Source organism: Ailuropoda melanoleuca, chromosome 1, assembly GCF_002007445.2.
Source record: "Ailuropoda melanoleuca isolate Jingjing chromosome 1, ASM200744v2, whole genome shotgun sequence".
Lineage (NCBI taxonomy): Eukaryota > Metazoa > Chordata > Mammalia > Carnivora > Ursidae > Ailuropoda > Ailuropoda melanoleuca.
The window spans coordinates 65,477,910-65,496,653 of NC_048218.1; the positions used below are offsets into that span (position 1 = coordinate 65,477,910).

Here is an 18,744-nt window from a genome sequence, read left to right on the forward strand (position 1 = left end):
CAAGATTTCTAAACATTTCGAATGCATGTACCCTTCGATCCAGCACAGCCACACTTCGGCAATGTGTCCTACAGATGTGCACAGGCGTGAGTGAGGAGATGTGTGAACAAGGTTACAAACCCCGCTCATTTGGAAAAGCAAAGGCCTGGAAACCCTGCAACCCCTATCAAAGGAAGACGGCTCCAGGAAACGGGTTTGTGCATGCCAGCAAATCCCATGGAGCAGGGCCAATGAGGAAGCGCACCAGCCACTGAAACGTTCAGAGCCCCTCACACCACGATGAGGACATGCTGGACGGAGAAGCAAAAATACAGAATAGTGGATATGAGGTACCTTGGTGTTAAGAGGTGGGAAGTATTTTTTTAAAAAGTCAAATATGCTTGTATTTTCATAACGAAACTTTGGAAGGATACAAACAAAACCAATAAAAACGGTTACTGGTGTCAGCGGTGGCAGTAGAACAGGGTAGATGAGGGACGGGTTGGAATGGAACTGTTTATTGTGTATGTTCTTACATTTTTTGGTGTGACTGTATCCCACTGAAAAAAGTTCTGATGAGAAACAGGAAAGAAAACAGAAGACACAGAGCCCTCTGCAGAGGACGCCTGGCTTACTGAGGGCAGTCTGTGCATGTGTGTGTGTGTGCACGTGTGCCCCGGTGTATGTGTGCACGTGCATGCATGCCAGGGGCTTGGGGGCCAGGCAAGTGGAGGAAAGCCTTGGCTGAAGGTCATCTGATCCACGCCCCTGCGCATGGACAAGCCAGCCCAGAGAGTACTACCCTCTGGTGGAAGGTCAAAGTACAAACAAGCACGGGATGGGGGCCTGGGGAGCACAGCACGAGACAGCAGCAAGGCTTACATCCCCACATCCCAAGCCCCCAGCCCTGGGCCCCTCTTCTTTGGAAGGCCAGTCAGGAAGTTGCTCTGTTCCCCCCCTTCTCCTCCAAAGCCACCTGTAAGTCAATGCCCCTGAACGCAGCCCAGGAGCCTAGGGCTAACCTTGGCACTTTCACAGGGAGGTGGGGGTGAAAGGGGGGCAGGGGTCCCCAAAGATCTGCCAGTCCGTTATGGAAACAAGCAAGGGGCTGCAGTGGGCTGGGGGTCAGTGGGTGAGGGCCACTTCTGCGTACAGATCTGCCATTCTGAGGGAGCACCGCCTGGCCACTGGGGCTGGGGAGGCTCCTGCTTGCCGCAGCCCTACCTGCAGTGCTCCCCATCTTGGGGCAGAGGGGCTTGGCTGTGGACAGTGGGGAAGACGCACGGGGGGCTCCTGGGCCCACAGCAAACTCACATCTCCAGGACCATGACGATGTTGGCCTTTTCTTCGAAGGCATCCACACACTGGACCAGCTTGGGGTGGTGGAGGCAGTTCATTATGCTGATCTCCTGCCGGATATTCTCCTTCTCTTTGGCGGAATACGCCTTGAAGAACTTCCCTGCCCAGATTTTTCCAGTTTTCTTTTCTACAAGTCTAAAGACCTGTCCAAATTTCCCGCTGCGAATGAAAGGAGGAGGAGAAAAAAGGCAAATTTAGCCAAGCTTTCCACTAAATTGGGTCTGACAAGTGATGGCCTACAGGAGAAATCTAGCCCACCTCTTTTTATAAATACAATGTTAGTGGAGCGCCGCCACGCCCATGTGTGTGCATATCGCCCATGGCTGCTTTTGCGCTCCACCCAAACCTCAGCTCTCCATCATCCGGCCCTTTACTGAACACTGCCAGCCCGGCTCTCCATCATGAGGTGCACTTCTAACACAGACAACCCTGCGGTCCCTCACCTGGCCACCTCGGCCCGTGCCCGGCCCGCAGCCCTGCCCAGTCACCGCCCAGGCTCGCTACTCGGTCAAGGCTGTCATTTCCTTGAGCTGAGGCCTCCGTCTTGGCGGATGGACTTCGCTCTCCTTCGCCGCAGACAGACCCATGACGTCGGGTGGGGGAAGTCCTCCCCACTATGGAGAATTTCTGAGTGGCTGCCTTCCGTCTGCTCCAGTGTCCAGCACGGGTCCCCCGGAGACAGCCCAGGATGGCCCCCGCTGTCCCCCCGCTGGAGGGAGAGGGGAGTGTGGTGTTCCCCTGACCCAGCTCCAGGGGGCAGTGGATGCCCCTTGTATGTGACTCTGATGAGGCTGGTGTCACTCCTTTATTTCCCAGAAACCCAGTGGAAATCAAACCCAAGCCTCATCCCCTTGGCCTCCACTGTGCTCCTCCAGGGATAGCTAGCAGGAGACACACAGCCCTGGGGGCTGCCGCTGGAGGGGATGGTGTGGCCGACGAGGGCTCAGGGTTGGGGTGTCCGCACTCCAGGGGAGAAACAGAGAAAATGGTGTGGACCAGGTTCATGAAGTAAGCAGTGGTGAGCAGCTGTGCCTTTCAAGGCTGTGGGCTTTACGGATGCACTAAAGCTACGATCGCCCAACAGTGAGATGGACCAGGCTTGACTGCCTCCTGCCGGTGACACAGAAGGCCGCCTCAGACAGTCCGCCCCAGGCCCCGGGGCCTCGTGATCCCGTGCAAGGGAAGGCACAGGACAGAGCGGCTTGCTCGAGACTCTTGCGGAGCGGAGCCAGCTGCACCAGCAGCAACTAAGAGGGCCCTGGGTTGGGATGCCCTTGTGGGGTCCTGACTGGGTCCGCACCTCCTCTTTCTGCAGGAGGTCTCAGCGTGGGAAGTTGGCAAAGGCCAGGAAAAGATGGGAAGACAAGGCATGGAATTTAATGATGGGATCTGTGCCACCCCAACCCTGGGGCCTGAAAGATGCTTCCCATTCCACTTACGAGCCTAGCCTCTCTTCGATGTCATAGAAGTCAGACACTTTCTGTTCAGTGTTGACGGTCACCGTCCGGTAGTCGATCTCAGGTTCCTTCTCATCTGCCGGGTGGGGGTGGGGTGAGTGTGAGCCATCAGATTCCACTCTCGCCCCCCTCCACCCCTCGAGTGTACCTGAGGACAGGTGGCCAGCACTCACCATCATCTGACACTTCCACTTCATCCTTTGGCTCTGGGGGGAGACAAGGAGGGACACAGAGGACACAGCGATTAGTAGTGAAGGCCCATCGAGAACAAAACAAGCTGGGGGCCTCATCAGACCTCAGCTTTCCCAGGTCTAAGACCACGAAGCCCAGAGCGCTGGGAATGGCCACTGGGTGGGTCAATCTACACTGCAACAGAGCCCTGGATATACCGGCAGGCCCTCCTTGCCCTACCAGCAGCTTCTCCACCAGCTCTCACCTCCATCCTTTCCTCTGCAACCTCACAATCCCCTAGATATACCCTTCCTAAACAGCGCTTCCAGGCCCTCCAACTTTCAGAACCTACACACAACTGTGACAGCCCCTTTCTGCTCCAGCGCGAAAGTCAGCAGCTTACTTTGCTCCTAGTATCAAATCTGCTTATCAATTTGATTAGATAACCGTACGTGGAATTCCACGTACCAGGTATCTTACCAGTTATTGTGGGTATAAGACAGAACACACAGAAGGCATGATCTCTCCTTTCTCGGAGCTCACAGTTAGCCGGGGGCGGGGGGCAGAACTAGGTATACTTGAAATCTGCACTGCAGGTGCTCTGTCCTCGAGCTCGCGACATCACAGTATGAGCTGAATATACAAAGCAGGATGTTGATACAAAACAGGGCAACTGTAAGTCAGAGCAGTGATTCTGGGAAGAAGTAGCCCTTGAGTGGTGTCTTAAAGGAAATGCTGGAACACAGCAGGGAGGTGGGTGAGGCTACACAGTGAAACCGGCAGGTGTTTAAGAGGTATGGCAAGAAAGGGACCTAGCCGCCCACGTCGCTGCTCACAAGGATGTGTCAGAAGTGAATGGGGGGGGCCTGAGGGGACAGGCAGGGGTCCATCAGAACGCAGCCACGTCAGAGCTCCAGGCTTTCCTTTGCCTGCGCATAGCTTTGTCCCTATGGAGCCACTATGGCTTCTGTACCCTGGCTGAGTGCCTTTCCTTTCTGGGTCCCAGTTTCCTCATCGGTAACAAGAGGGAGCTGTATTTTTAGGTGATTTCTAGTGTCCTTGGCTAGCTCTAGATGCCATGCTTTGGGATGTGCTTTGTGCTCCTCAGTCATGACGTGGGCTGTGTTCCCCTGACAGATGGAGACAGGCAGGTTTCCTGAGGAGACGGAACAAAGACATGAGAGAAGTCAGCGAGAGAGGACAGAGATTTTACAAGGGCGCACGCGTGTGTGTGTGTGTGTGTGTGTGTGTGTGTGAGAGAGAGAGAGAGAGGGAGAGACAGAGAGAATAAGACTTGGGGGAAAGGGTGTAACAAAGGACAGCACATGGATGAATCTCCAAGGAGCAAGAGAGGCTGTAATTTGTTTAGAGTCTTTTTTTTTTTTTTTTTTAATTCGACAGAGATAGAGACAGCCAGCGAGAGAGGGAACACAAGCAGGGGGAGTGGGAGAGGAAGAAGCAGGCTCATAGTGGAGGAGCCTGATGTGGGGGCTCGATCCCATAACGCCGGGATCACGCCCTGAGCCGAAGGCAGACGCCCAACCGCTATGCCACCCAGGCGCCCCTTTTTTTTTTTAAAGATTTTATTTATTTGAGAGAGAGCATGAGCAGGGTGGAGGGGCAGAGGGAGAGGGAGAAGCAGACTCCCCGCTGCCTGGGGAGCCTGACTCAGGGATCCCAGGACCCTGAGCTTAACGGACCGAGCCACCCAAGCGCCCCGTGTTTAGAGTCCTTAAAATGCTGTTGAGGAAACGAAAAACAAACATAAGTGGGATGGGGCAGAATACTTTGTCACAGGAAGGCAAAGGCCCTGGAACAATAAAAAGGGTAAGAGAGATGGGAATTCTCAGATTAGGGGTAGGGTTTCACCGAGAGCGCCAGGACATGAGCCTAACCGACCAACTCTTCTAAACCACACGCTTGAGAGTGCAGAGTGACCTTGCCAATTTACAGATCACGAGAACGCCGCTGGGAGCAACACCTGGAAGGCAGCAATGGAGTCACATTTCAGGGAGACATTAATTATTCAACCTTTTGGGGTAACAGGCTCTAGGACATCTAGTTAGAACCCAAGTGTGGAAACCTAGTTTCCAGCCAGTAGGCCAACAGAATGCTGCCATGGTGGGGGTAGGGATGTGCCCTGGCCACAGACAAGTATTATTTCTCTGCCCTCAGCAGAGCCTGGGGTCGTCCGCTGCTGGAACGAGGGCCACAGGCACTTAGAGAGTGGCAGCAGGGCTGCTGGGGTATGGAAAGCCACCGAAAGGAAGAGCTGCGTGTGAGGGTGAGCAGACAGTCAGGCCTCTCTGGCTGGGGGAAAAACCTGAAGCAGAGATTTTGTTGTTGTTGTTTTACAGGGGAGGCAGGGGAGAGGGAGAGAGAGAATCTCAAGCAGGCCCCATGCTCAGCACAGAGCCCCACGTGGGGCTCGATCCCAGGACCCTGAGATCATGACCTGAGCTGAAATCAAGAGTCGGACGCCCAACTGAATGAGACACCCAGGCACCCCAGATATGGCTTTCTAACAATCGCAACGGCTTAGGGTGATATGAAGGTTAGACCTTTATCAACTAATCCATGCCGCAACGTGAGAGAACGATCTCGGGTATGCCTCACGCAGGAGGACGGCTGGAGGGGTACGGAACTCGCGTCTGAAGGCGCACCATGAGAATGACAGATGGGGTCAGCAGGTGTGTAGGGCAGTTTTGACAACGGCACTTCAGACGGGGCTTTAGGGGAAGCAAGGGGCTCAAGTCCGTCACAAAGGATGCTGTCACTGGCTGGGCCCTGGAGACAAAATACTAGCAACAATAGCAACCTTTACTGTGGGGGAGGCCCAGCGTCTTGGCCCATGGTGCCCCCATCTGAGAGAGGGTTCACCCGATGAGGCATCCCCTTTTCTTTTTGTTCCCATGCCATGCAGCCGTGGGCCGTCCAATGGCCTGGCACCTGGGTTATCTTGCAGGCAGCCCTGTAGGGGGCATGCAGTTCTAGAACTGGCCTCTCCTACTCACTGCACACCAGTTAGAAGTTACAGAGCTGGCCTCCTGCTCGGCTCTCACTGCACACTCTGCATCCACCCCTCCCCTCTGCCTTTCTCTCTTGGCAATTAAGGTGCAAAAGGTTGTCCTGAGGCTACGGTGGTGGGGACTGAGATCATTCTCAGGGAAGTCACGGCCCTCTTTCTGGCTCACTGTTCCCCACGACTTTTCCTGTTTGAAACAGACCAAGACTCCAGGCTGAGAGGTTTCCCTTCTTCCTTTTCCTTTTCATGCGGCCTCCGTTCTACTAGGAGGGGATGTAGCCACCAGGAGAGGGGCAGGGCAGGAGTTGGGGAAAGGCCACAGTTGGGTTAGCCACGCCCTCAAGGATAAAGGGCAGTAGTAATGGGAGGGGTGACCACTTGGTTTCCATCTTTCCACCACAGAAGGAGCTGAAGAACAGCAGGAGGGACTTCGACAAGACATTTCAAAAGCCTTCTACTCAGAAAGAGCTAGGACATCCACGAGCTAAGTACAAGGACTGCTCGGACAGTGCTTCTGAGCTATTTCTGCAAACAGGTAAGTAGTGTTTGGGACGCGACCAGCTGAGCCCTTGAGACCCTCACGTGGCATGCCTTAGGCAGCCTCCTGGACGGAGCTCTCCACCGCGCAGGGCTGTCGCGTGCCCAGTGGGCACTAGAGGGCACCCCAGCCCCAGAGAGGCTGTAGCCCTGGACAGGGTGAGCAGCCCCGGGAGGCTGATCTCTAGCCCTGGCGCCCTGCATCTCTAACTGCCCTCAGCCTTGTGAGGAAGCCCTAACTGCAAGAAGCCTTTCTCCCAGCTGTTTTGCTCACAACTATGTATTCTAGAACAAGTTAGGATTAGGAGCAAGGATGGAGTGCACCGCAGAGTCCGAGCAGGGGTAGGGTGCGTCAGAGATGGCGGCCTGGCTGGGATGGGAGAGATGGGTGTATTGGGGCAATGGCTCTGTTTACCCAGGTTTGGGGAGACCGGGAGGGGAGCTAGCTGGGTTAGGGATTCTAGTGTGAGGGGCGGCTCTGGCACAAGGAGGCCAAAGACACAGGGTGGGAACACCCGTGCTTTGTCCCGTACCACCCGGAACAGTGCCAGAACACAGGAGGGGCGCAGGATACACTGGGGGAGTGAATGTAGGGGGAGGGTCGGCGTGCTTAGCAGGGATAGAATGGGGAGGTCAGGATGAAGCGGAAAACCCAAGTTGCTAAGGCTCAGGCAGGAGGGGTACTGGTGGCAGTGGGGAAGGTGGGAGCCGACGTTAGCTGGGCTAATGGGAGGGAGGGAGGGTTCTTTGGCACTGCCGTGTTGATGACCACCGGAGACCACTGGCTCCACAGAGCGGGGCCACCATAACCCCCCTCTCATCCCTCCTCTACACGCAGACGCATGCGTGCACACGTGCGGTTCACACACACATGCATACACGCCCCACTTCTCAGAGAGCCATTTCCCTTTTAAAGTAGAGACAGATGACCTCCTCAGGTGATAACTAACAAGCATCTGACCAGTCCACAGGGGGCTTCACTTGGAACCCCCACCTCCCTCCACCCACCCTCCTACCCCCTCCATCCTCTGCCCCTCAGGCCCAATGCTCAACAACTCTTCTGCCCTTCCCTCCTCCCCGGTAGTCCAGCTGGGCCTGGAGGTGGGAGCAGCATCCAGTCTGGAAGCCCTGGGTGGCCTGGACCCCTCCTTGGGCTTGTAGGCTATTTTTGCATTTCCTTTCGTTTGCTCCCAGCCAGGAGCTGCCCGGCCCTAGGAGGAGAGTCTGAGGACCACAGCAGGGCTCTGGCTTGGCCTCAGGGAGGAAGGGAAAGGCCACCTGCCCAAAGTCCAGTGGTCCTAGCCCTGGTCCCCACAGACTCCCCCTGCAGCCCCAGGAGCTGCTGTCCTGGCCTCCTAGGAGCCACCCCTTAACAGTTCCCGTGGCCTCCGGTCCTCGGCATGGGGTTTATCAGGGACTCTACAGTTTCTCCGAGTTTCCTCCATAGAGGACCTGGAAGCTTTCCTTTCCAGCTAAGGAACACCTTCTCACTGCCATATTATCTCTTTCCTTCTCACTTTTCAAGAGGTGGGGAGTACTCTTCTTAAACAAAGCAATATGCTAGAAACATATAACTCAGTGCCCGTCCTGGCGCCCCCACTGCCCCCACGCTAACCTGCCTACTCCCCACTCTGCTCATTTCAAAGGGGAGTCAAAGGGCAGCGGAGGGTAGTTTTGTTACCCAGTTTCCCCATCAGACATTTATAAACAGCTAGGGGGCAGGAGCCCGGGAGTCCAGGACAGCAGCGTGGGGGCCCAGCGGGGCTGTCCCAGGGGCTGGGATCCACGCCTCCACACCTCCCATGTTCCAGGGCTCACCAGATAAAGGCTCCCAAGACAGGGCCGTACCCACAACATTGTAAATCTGGTGTGTTTTCCACTGGCATCCTCCAATTTCTTTGTGGAGCCCTCATTTAATACGAAAGTCAAGTTTTAGTATCTATTTTATATCTATTTTTTTTCACCAAAGAAGGGCATCAAACCGTAATGGCTATTCCATACTCATCATACCTCTGGCCCTGTGGTGACTTCAGACTTTATCTCTCCTCTCCTCTCTGCCTCGCACCCTGAAGCTCTCCCTCTCCTGGTGCCCCTTCCCTTGGCGTCCCTCCTCCCCACCCCCAACCTCTTCTCCACCTTGAATTCATGGTTCTCTTCACATCAAACTTCCTGAAAAAATATTCCATACTCTTGGCCTTTCCTTTTCCCACTTATTCCTTAACCCTGGGGCAACCATTTTCCACCCTGTGGAAATGCTCTGCACTTTGCTCTCAAAGATGACTGCGTCTCAAAGGGCTAAATCCATGAGTCCTCATCTCTTTCTGTATTTGGTGCTGGCTGCTGTTCACTGAGCCCTCTCTGCAACTCACTCCTGTGTTTCTTCAACATGGCTCCAGCTTCTCTTGGTGCTCTCCCCCTCGTCCTTCGTTCTGGTCTTGCAGTCTCCTTCGTGTCGGTCTATCTGCGTTGACTTTCTTACCACCCTCTTCATGACCTCATTGATGCCCATGGTTTCAATGATCAATTAAACAGGTTTCCCAAATCTGTAGCTCTAACCTAAACCTTCTCCTGAGTTCTAGATCAATTGGTCAGTAGTCTGAAGACACCTGGGTAGCCCTCGGTCACCACAATTACACAGGACTGAGACCAGAACGTGTGTCTTCTGGGACTTCCCGCTGCCTAACCTTCAAGTCCCTGGGAGGCAGGTCCCAAAGGAGTACAGGCTTCAGGTCAGATAGCTTGCCACGTACATTACATGCTCTGACATCTTGGGCAAGTAGCTTCACCCCTGTAAACCTCATTCTCCTATCTGTAAAATGGGGGTAATAACGGCAGCTACTTCACTGAGTTAGATGCATGAATTGATGCATGTAAAGTGCTTAACACGCTGTTAGCCTACAGCAAGTGCTTGAGATATGTTAGTCACCAAGAACTGTCATGATAAATGGCTTTTCAATTTGTGTTCAGGGCGCCTGGTTGGCTCAGTCAGTGAAGCGTCTGCCTTCAGCTCAGGCCCTGATCCCAGGGTCCTGGGACTGAGCCCCGTGTGTCGGGCTCCCTGCTCAGCGGGGAGCCAGCTTCTCCCTCTCTCTCTGTCCCTCCTTCTCCTCATGTTCTCTCTCATGTGCATTTTCTATCTCTCAAATAAATAAATTCTTTAAATCTTAAAAAAAAAAGCAGTGGATTAAAAAAAAAACAACCCAGAAAATCTGTGTTCAGTTACTTAAGCCAGGGATTGGGAATCATCCTGAACTCCTCATTTTTCCTTCAACTCTACCCAAAAAGTCACTGAGCATGCTCAGTTCTACCTGCTGAGGCCTTTGTTCATGCCCTTTCGCCCCTCACCCGGACCCCACCACAGAGGCCCCGCCGGGATCTCGCCGACTCCGGTGCCATCCCCTCTCCACTTGGGCGCTTCTCAAACTGTCACACGCAGCTGAATCCAGGGGGGTAGAGCATGTTGAAGTGAGGGTTCGGAAGGGACCAGGGGTGTGGAGCGGCTGAGAGTGCATTTCCAGCAAGTGCTGGGATCCCAAGACCGCTGGTCCAGACCACACTCTGGGTAGCAAAGCTCCACTCTTCCTCTAATTCTCTTTCTAAAAAAACTGGTATGATCATATCAATCCCCTGCCTGGAAATCTCTGATGAACTTCACCATGTTACCTAAACTGCCCTTCAGGGTTGCTTCCTCCTGTTCTGTCTCACACAGCATATGCCCTGGCCACACACAAGCTTCTCAAAATGCCATGCATTTCCATCACTTTGCACCTTCGCTCATGCTGCTTCCTCTGTGAGGAATGCCTCTCCTTATCTTCCCCGCCTCTTGGAAGCCCATTCCTTTTTCCAAGACTCCGCATAAGTGTCACCTCCTCTAGGAAGACTTCCTCCACCTTCATGGCAAACTTATTCATGCTTTCTGCTGTGTCTTCTCCTCTCTTTGTTTACACCACTATAATTGCATATATCCCATCTCATTATAGTTACTGTCTACATGGCTGTCCTTCTAGTTAGATTTAAGCCCGTTGTCTAATCTGTCTTTGTGTCCCAAGAACTTGACACCGAGTAGACAGTGAGATAGGAGTGCAAGAGAAGGAGGGAGGTGGGTGCAGGGGGACACTGAAACTTAGGTCCACTCCAGCTCCTGCTTTCCAGGACTGCGCTCCTGATTAACACACCATCGCCCCCTGGTGGCAGTGTACCAAAATTGCTGGTTCAATGTCTTTGGGAAGGTCATGGGTACCTCTTTTAAAGTACGGATTGGCATCACCACCCTGGAAATCAAGATCCCCAAAGACTCTGACAACCATCACTGACGTCTTATCAGTCCTCAGTACCCCTCTCAGTACAGGTTTCTACATACACAAGGTAAGCCATGCACACATATTTTAAGCCAGTGATAAACTGAAGGCAGCCTACCCTCCGGTTTCTCTCCCACTGCTGTGAGTTCAGACTCCTGGCTCGGCTCACTGGTTCCATACACGTTGATTGCACGCACACGGAATTTATATTCTCGGTCAGGCAGCAGGTCCTGGACGTTAAAAGAGGTGCTGCGGCACGTGGCTAGTTCCTTCCACGTCTTGTCCACCGAGTCCCAGATCTCGACGCTGTAGGACTGCACGGCACTGCCCCCATCATAGGAGGAGCCATACCAGGACAGGGTCAACGAGGAGCTCCGGATGTCAGAGGCGCAAGGCGTGCCGGCTGGGGGGTCTGGCTTGTCTGGGGACAGAGAAGCACAACATCACTCACGTCTTCAGAATTTCAGGGAAAGAACGTTTCTGAATTAGCATTGTCTTGGAGGAGAAGCCCAGAGAACCTGAGCTGACACCCCTGGTCCCGGCTCTCCTCTCCTCACCATGGTCACACTAAGCACAAACACACCGACACAGAAATCCCCACAAGTACCTATTTGCTCGAAAAACCCCCTCTTTTTTCGGCTAGTTTTCCAGCCTACAAGTCATGATTTCCTGTACTTTGCCTCAGTCCTAAACATATTTCTCTGAGTAAACAGATCTAGGAAGCTGCCCAGAAGGCGTGGACTGCTTCCCATCAAAAATATGTTTTGAGAGAGAATTTGGTGTGCATGTGTGTCTGTCAGGCCCTAGGTCAGTGGCCTGTGACATAACGAGGGTCAGTCTCCACTTGCTCTGCGACTCGGGAAACGCCTGCCCCATGGACAGGCAGAACAGCACAGTGAGCTCTGAAGTCAGACAGATCTGGGTTTGAACATGGCTCTGTCTCCATTCACTACTTGTTAACCTCTCTGTGCCTCAGTTTCCTTGTCTGTAAGCCATGTGGATAATAATAGCAATTGGACTACAAGGCTGTGGTGAGAGTTCCTGGAAAAGTGGCTGGTGTGTATAGACATTGCTATCGCTATTGTAGGAGTTTATTTCTTACTTTATAACATGCAAAACATTACTTCTACCCTCTCTCTTTTATCCTCGTAGGACCAGGATAAAATGAGAAAGTTTCAAAAGCAAACTACAGTAGCAAATCACAACCATGCCTGACTAAGGGCTGGAAAATGAGCAGAGGACACAAGCAAGAAGCAGCCCCTTTGGCTGGCTGCCTTCCCAGGCCAGTAACGCAGCCAGCGTCAAGGCAAATCACACCAGCCTATACTTTAGGGAGGCGATCGAGTTTTGCTGATTTTGACGGTCGCTCCTTTGAACAAAATTCTCCTGTTTTTTAGATTTTGTTTTTATAGGTGGTTGATTAAGCTACAGATACCGGTATTCAGGAACCCCCATCTCCCAGCCCCCCCAAGGCAGTCTGAGGTGTAGAGTTCCCCAAACCAGCAATTAAAACCATGCTTTCCATGCTATGTCATTTTATAAGCTATGTGACCTCGAGCAAATTCCTTAACTTCCAAGTTTCCAAACTTCCAGTTCATCTTTTTTATTTGGACAATTGTGCTAAAATGTATCTACCTTGTAGGAGTTTTGTAAACATCCAAGGCAGCAAACCCAGGAAAAGTACTGCATTTCTACTCTCCCTCCCTTCAGCAAGGTGGGAAAGCCAAAGAGAATTCTTGCAAATGACTTTGTGCATACAGGGGACAAAAAAACATTCTGTTGGCATGTGTACGTATACACACACACGTACACATATACGTATCCATTCTCGCCCCTCCCCCAGGCCCCGCGGCTTCTCCATCTCTGCTGAGGATGCCTTGCCCAGAGACGGCCCAGCCTGGGCCCTGTGTGGAGTGGCTCTGGGATTGTGACAGAGCTACTTCCCCCCACTGGCAGTCACTCTGGAGACCTCCTGTGATGGAACCACTTTCGCTGGTTGTTTAAAGTGTTCTCTTAGAAAAACTATTTGTTCTGAAAGATGTATTGGTCTTCTTAGAAATATTTCTGGTGTTGGCTAAGATGTTTATTACTCTCAACTCTTGTAGAGGCAAGTGCTTCAAGTCCTCTCAAGACCCGGCTAAGGAAGTTAAAAAAGCCCAAAAAGGGATGGAAGACAGACTCACTGCTTCCCCCAAAGAACACTGCCTGGGAAGTGTCTCATTGGACACGTTTCGAGGCATGTAGTTTTGTAGGTTTATGCGACAAATGGAGATACACTCCACTGACTGATTTTTCTCCCCTCTGTGTTGGTGAAGCAAAGGTTGAGAAATGGGTATTGCAAAAGAGGTACTATTTGTACCCTACCCTGTTCCCAGATGTCTCTTGGCTGAAAGGGTCAGAAAGACTGACATAGGATATATGTCGCCCCCTGCAGCACAAGAGAAGATGCAAAATTTGGGGAGGGGGACTTTAATCCCGAGAGAAGCTACAATGCTTTCAGGGCATTTGGTTCCAAATTAAGGAGTTCAGAAGGCTCAAGTCTGAAGTCTAGGGGACTGGAAGCGCCCACCCCCGTGCCTGCCCTTAGGGCCATGGGCTTGCGCCTGGTGCTTTCTGTTCTCTTCAACTGACAAGAGCCTCACACAGAGGCTGCACCAGCCAGGGACTGAAACCCTCAACAAACGTCCTCAGAACAGAGGGCCTGTGAGCCTCTCCTCCACACTAAAGACACGGAGGCACTCTGGCTGGGACGGGGACCCTGGGCATGGTCCGGTGAAGGCAAAGCGGGCTCAGTGTCTAGAATCCTAAGCTCCACACTCCCCTGAAGTCTCTCTCCCATGGCTCCTTGGAGACTTGACTAACAGAATGGGAAACGCTGAGTCTAAGGGAAAAGTCTCCCATGGCAGGATTTTCCCTTCAGTCCCAGGGAAATGGAGGCTCTCCTCTCTTCTACCTCTCGCTGGAGTAACCACCCTGGTGGTCTCGTGTGCCCATGGCCGTGCCCAACCCCACCTGGACCTCCCTTCACTGTGCCTCAGCAGCCACTCGCAGCCTTTAGAGAAGGGCGGGGGTGTGAGACACACCCCCCCCCCCCCCCCCCCCCCGCCATCCCCATGGTCTTCTGCCTGGATAATCTGGCCCTTGAAAGCTAAGGCACTTTGCTTGCTAAGAATACCCAGCGAGCCAGTGGCAGAGCCAAAAGGAGACTCCGAAACATCTCCCGAGCCTTGTTCCAGGGGCCTGCTTTTTTATGGGCTACCCGGCAGAGTAAGATCTAGAAGCATCTCGCTTCAACCAACGCCAAGCATCACAAAGGGAAATCTCCTGCTCTTAAAAATCAGGAGTTCAAACTCAGATAGTAGTTGGGGATTACTGGGTATTTGGAGATTCTCTCCACTTTGTTTTTCTCCTTTAAAGATATGCAAAGTGACCTGTTTTTCTCCTGCCGGACAAGTTACTGGAAGGAATGCATCTGGGTTAGCTGCTCTCTGGGGCCCCTCCCTCTCCCCCCTAAGGCAGAGCTGGAAGGGCTGGCGTCTGTAGAAGCTCTCAGAACACACAGACTCCTGAGCTGCCTTTTAAAACATAAGCATTTAAAATAGTTAACCATCACTCATTCAAACTAACCCAGGGAAAGGCTACTTTTTATTACCATTTTAAAAATAGGAGTCATAGCCTAGATGAAAAAAAAAATGATATTTTAAAGGACAGATGAGAAGTTTACTGCTAACCAGTAGAAGTCGTGTTAAATCGGCCTTATTTAGCGGGCCTGCAAAGGGATGCTTCCCAAGTGCTTGAAAACTGTCTGGAGCAGCCCGAACAATTCTGATTTCATCCCATTTACATTTGACGTCTGCTTAATAAGCCCTGATCAGATACTGCACAGATGCCCCAAGAGACAAGCAGGTAAATCTGGGCCTAATCCAGGTTTACTCTGTACTAATGCTAAGTCTGTGGGCTCTGAATGAAAGTGGCTTTGCCGGATCCATCAATGCGAGTCCTCATTTTATTGAGCAATTCTATTCTTAGCTCTGTGAGGGGGAGGCAGACAGAAAGCCCGTTCCCCTCCATTCCATTCCCCTCCCAGGACGGCATTTAACATGCTGCTCCTGCCAGCTGGCGGGCAGCCACGCCAATGGCCCTGTCAGCACTGGCTGAGGAGAATAAGAAACGAAACCATAAAAGGCCAGAACCGCAGCCCCGCGGTGGTGCTGGGGGAGGGGAGCGTGTGGCACTGGGGAGCCAGCCAGAGCGGGGGCAGGGGTGCTGGTCACAGAAAAGCAGCTCAAAGGGGGTGACCCCCAGGTTCCCCAAGCTGAGGCAGCTAAGACAACACTAAGGAAAACTGGAAACCAACGCTTGCTGATGGGGGGTGGGGGTGGGGCCAAATCAATACTTCGCGTACAGGTCTAAGTGTGTAGGCAAACCCGGTCATTAGCACCAATGCCCCAAGCCCCCAAATGTTCTTGACTCCTGGGGGGAAAGTCATTGAAATGAACATCTGGAATCACCAAAGACAGAAAGTGAGAAAAAGGTGTCTCCTGTCTTTTTAGAGATGATAAATCTATTCCCTGACCCCTTAACACACTGGCCTTCCCAGATTTAAAACTCCTGATTAAAAGCAGCAAAGCAAGGCGATCAAATCAGGAACCGTCAGGCCAAAGGCCTTCACACACAGCCTCTGACGGCCCACAGATGCGCAGACACACGGCCTGCTGCCCATCGGCCCACTCCTTCATCTGCTGTTCCTTTGCTGTCCTGAGCACCTGCCATGTCAGGGCTCAAGGACAACGTGAGACCAGTGAGGAAGGTATTCTGACATTGCAGGGGAGAGTCCATCAGGGCATGAAAAACAGTGGCTGGGGTGGAGAGGAAAAAATGAACTTGAAAATCAGTCTGGAGAGAGGCGCAACTCCAGACTGGGCTGCAGGAGGTGAGAAAAAGGAGCAGCTGTAGGATTGGGAAGTCACGGTGACCTGAGAAGGGTGGTCCCAGAAGACTAATGGGGGTGGGAGGGAGGCCGCAGGGAGGTGAGGAAGGAGACTCAAAGTGGAGACTGGCCCCTCCAGGGGCTGTGGCTGTGAAGATGGCGAGAGAGAGATGGCAGGGCGGCCAGGGCGCCAGGGCGAGACAGGACAATGCAGGCGTACACGCTCCTGTGTGTTTGGCTGGGATGGGCCAAGTAGAGGAGAAGGTGAAGATGAGAGAGAAGGGGACAGAAGTACATAGACACATGTAGGTGCGGGGCAGGAAGTGGTGCAAGTTCACGCCTGCTGCCTCCTATTTCTCAGGGAAGCCAGCAGCCAGGGCCTGCAGAGTGATAAGTGATCGCGGAGAATCTGTGAGAACACTGAGCTGACTGGTGCCTCCACCTGGACACCGGCAGAGTCTGGCACTGAGTCTGCGGGTCGTGATCTTCTTCCGGCGGTGCCCCCAGAGCCAGGCGCAGGAGCAGCGCCGTGGAAGGCAGCACCACCCGAAGGCGAGGACTGGCACAGGGACTGAGCGGAAGGGGAGAGGGGAGGGCATGGACCGGAGGGACAGAGAGTGAAGGTGCCGGAGGAATGGGTGTGGAGAAGAGCGGCTCAGGGTTTCCGAAGGCTAGAAAGAGAGAAGGCAGGAGGGGATTCATAAGAACAGGGAAACGCTGTGGGTGTGGGGCAGGGTCTGGGCTTCTCCAGGAGCATGAAGCCCAGCAAGAGAATGGGGGCAGGTAGGGGGAACACGGGGGCACGCGAGGCTGTGGGCAGGGTGCTGAAGAAGCAGGCCCCGGGGAGATAAAGCCCCAGTGCCCACCATCCTGCTGGGTGCCTCTGCCTCCCCTGTCCTCTGACCCCCAGGCCGCTGCGTTCCCAGACTCACCCACAACGGTGAGGTTGACCTGGGCCTGCCTGCTGCCCAGCTTGTTCTCCACCAGCAGAGTGTAGCAGCCGCAGTGCTCCTGGCGCGTGGCCAGGATGGTGAGCCTGCTGCCGTTCTCACTGTTCTCCACCTTGATGTGCTCGCTCTCCTCGATCTGGGGGCACAGAGTAGGGCAGGAGCTGGAGACTTGGGCCAGGAAAGGAAGAGGGCTCCGACCCCACTCCCCACCCTCAGGGAGAGCCGCTGGATAAGCTGCATGGGGCTCCGTCTTGTCTGGACTCTGGGCTTCCCCTTCAGGCCCCGCCTCTCCTGCATCCAAAGCCAAGTCTCCCTGAGGTGGTCCAGATCCGGGGCGAGCCGGAGAGTGCTGAGAAGGGTCCGGCAGATGAATCATATCTGCACTTGCTGCCCCAGACCAGAGCTGAGGAGGGTGTCCCACATCTCCATGGCTTTGGGAGGGACGGCAGGAGAACACGTCTGAGCAGAGCCACCTACAAAGGCCACCCCAGTGTGTTCTGACCTCTTCTGTGATAATCCTGGAGCCACTAGCCACATGTGGCTACTTAGATTTTAATTAATTAAGTGGAAATAGCCCAAATGTCCATCAACTGATGAACGGATAAACCAACTGTGGCCTATCCAGAGAACAGAATATTATTCGGCCATAAGAAGGAATGAACTCCTGATTTATGCCACAACATGGATACGCTAAGTAAAACAAGCCAGATGCAAAAGAATACATACTATATGGTTCCATTTATATGAAATGCCCCAAATAGGCAAATCCATAGAGATAGAAAGTAAGTTAGTGGTTGCCAAGGCCTGAGGGAAAGGGAGGAATGGCTGCTAATGGATCCAGGGTTTCTTTCTTGGGTGATGGAAATGTTCCAGAATTAGATCATTGTTATGGTTGCACAACTGGTGAATATATTGAAAACCACTGAATCGTACACTTTAAAAGGTCAAATTTCATGTTGTCTGAATGTTATGGTGTATATAACAAAGCTGCTATAATGATTTTTAATTAATTACAATTTAAAATTCTGTTCCTCAGTTGCACTAGTCACACTTCAAACACTCAACAGCCACATCTGGTGGTGACTACCATATTGGATCACGGATACGGAACATTATCTGTCACTAGAGAAAGTTCTTTTGTCCCCCGGGGGCACCTGGCCAAATGTCTCTGAAAAGGAAGAGACTGTATCTTCCTTCAGACACCACCAGGCCAGACAGAGCACAGAGCAAGCACGCGTTGGGATGATAAGGCAGGCTTCTCAGCCTCATCTTTTGAGACCAGCCCTCCATTCCTCTCTGGTACTAGCCTCCCATCTCTGGGCCTCAGGACAATTTGAATGGTTTGGAAATAGAGCACCAGAGAACTCAGAAGAAATCTTCACATTCTCTGCAAAGTTACTGACTCAGTGCCAGCCACTGTCTGGGACCTTTGTCGATCACACGGAAGGGGCGCATGCTACCAATATGGGCTCAGTGGAACGGATGGGCTCCCCATGTCCCTTTAAGCTGGTTGTTCAGAAATTCAGACATCTTTCATAGGACCATTANGGGGCGCCTGGGTGGCACAGCGGTTAGGCGTCTGCCTTCGGCTCAGGGCGTGGTCCCAGCGTTATGGGTTCGAGCCCCACATCAGGCTCCTCCACTGTTGAGCCTGCTTCTTCCTTTCCCACTCCCCCTGCTTGTGTTCCCTCTCTCGCTGGCTGTCTCTATCTCTGTCGAATAAATAAATAAAATCTTTAAAAAANACGGATGGGCTCCCCATGTCCCTTTAAGCTGGTTGTTCAGAAATTCAGACATTTCTTTCATAGGACCATTATTAGAAATCGTATATTTCCGGGCCAGTAAGCCAAGGTTCTATTCAACATACAATTTATCTATCCAAATACTTGAGTTCACTTTTATCCCTTCAGCACCTGGTAAGTTAAAGTTGTTACCACAGATAGGGTTCAGTGGGCTAGCCCAGAATCACAGAAGGCTCATAGGGTCTGAGAGGTCCTTTGGGTCACTGGTTTGATTTTCCCAACTCTGAGCAGAATTC

General features: G+C 52.8%; 1 protein-coding gene across 6 annotated transcripts in view; it reads right to left on the reverse strand.

Moving 5' to 3' along the window:
• The window catches only part of MYLK (myosin light chain kinase), a 263,098-nt gene that overhangs the window by 28,868 nt on the left and 215,486 nt on the right, over positions 1-18,744 (reverse strand). For all 6 annotated transcript variants that reach the window (XM_034659556.1, XM_034659553.1, XM_019803103.2 and 3 more), the window contains 5 exons: positions 16,689-16,842; positions 10,945-11,247; positions 2,969-3,001; positions 2,778-2,871; positions 1,294-1,497 (listed from right to left, as the gene is read on the reverse strand). In XM_034659556.1, the coding sequence (XP_034515447.1) occupies positions 1,294-1,497; positions 2,778-2,871; positions 2,969-3,001; positions 10,945-11,247; positions 16,689-16,842 (788 nt within the window). The remainder of the gene's footprint in view (positions 1-1,293; positions 1,498-2,777; positions 2,872-2,968; positions 3,002-10,944; positions 11,248-16,688; positions 16,843-18,744) is intronic.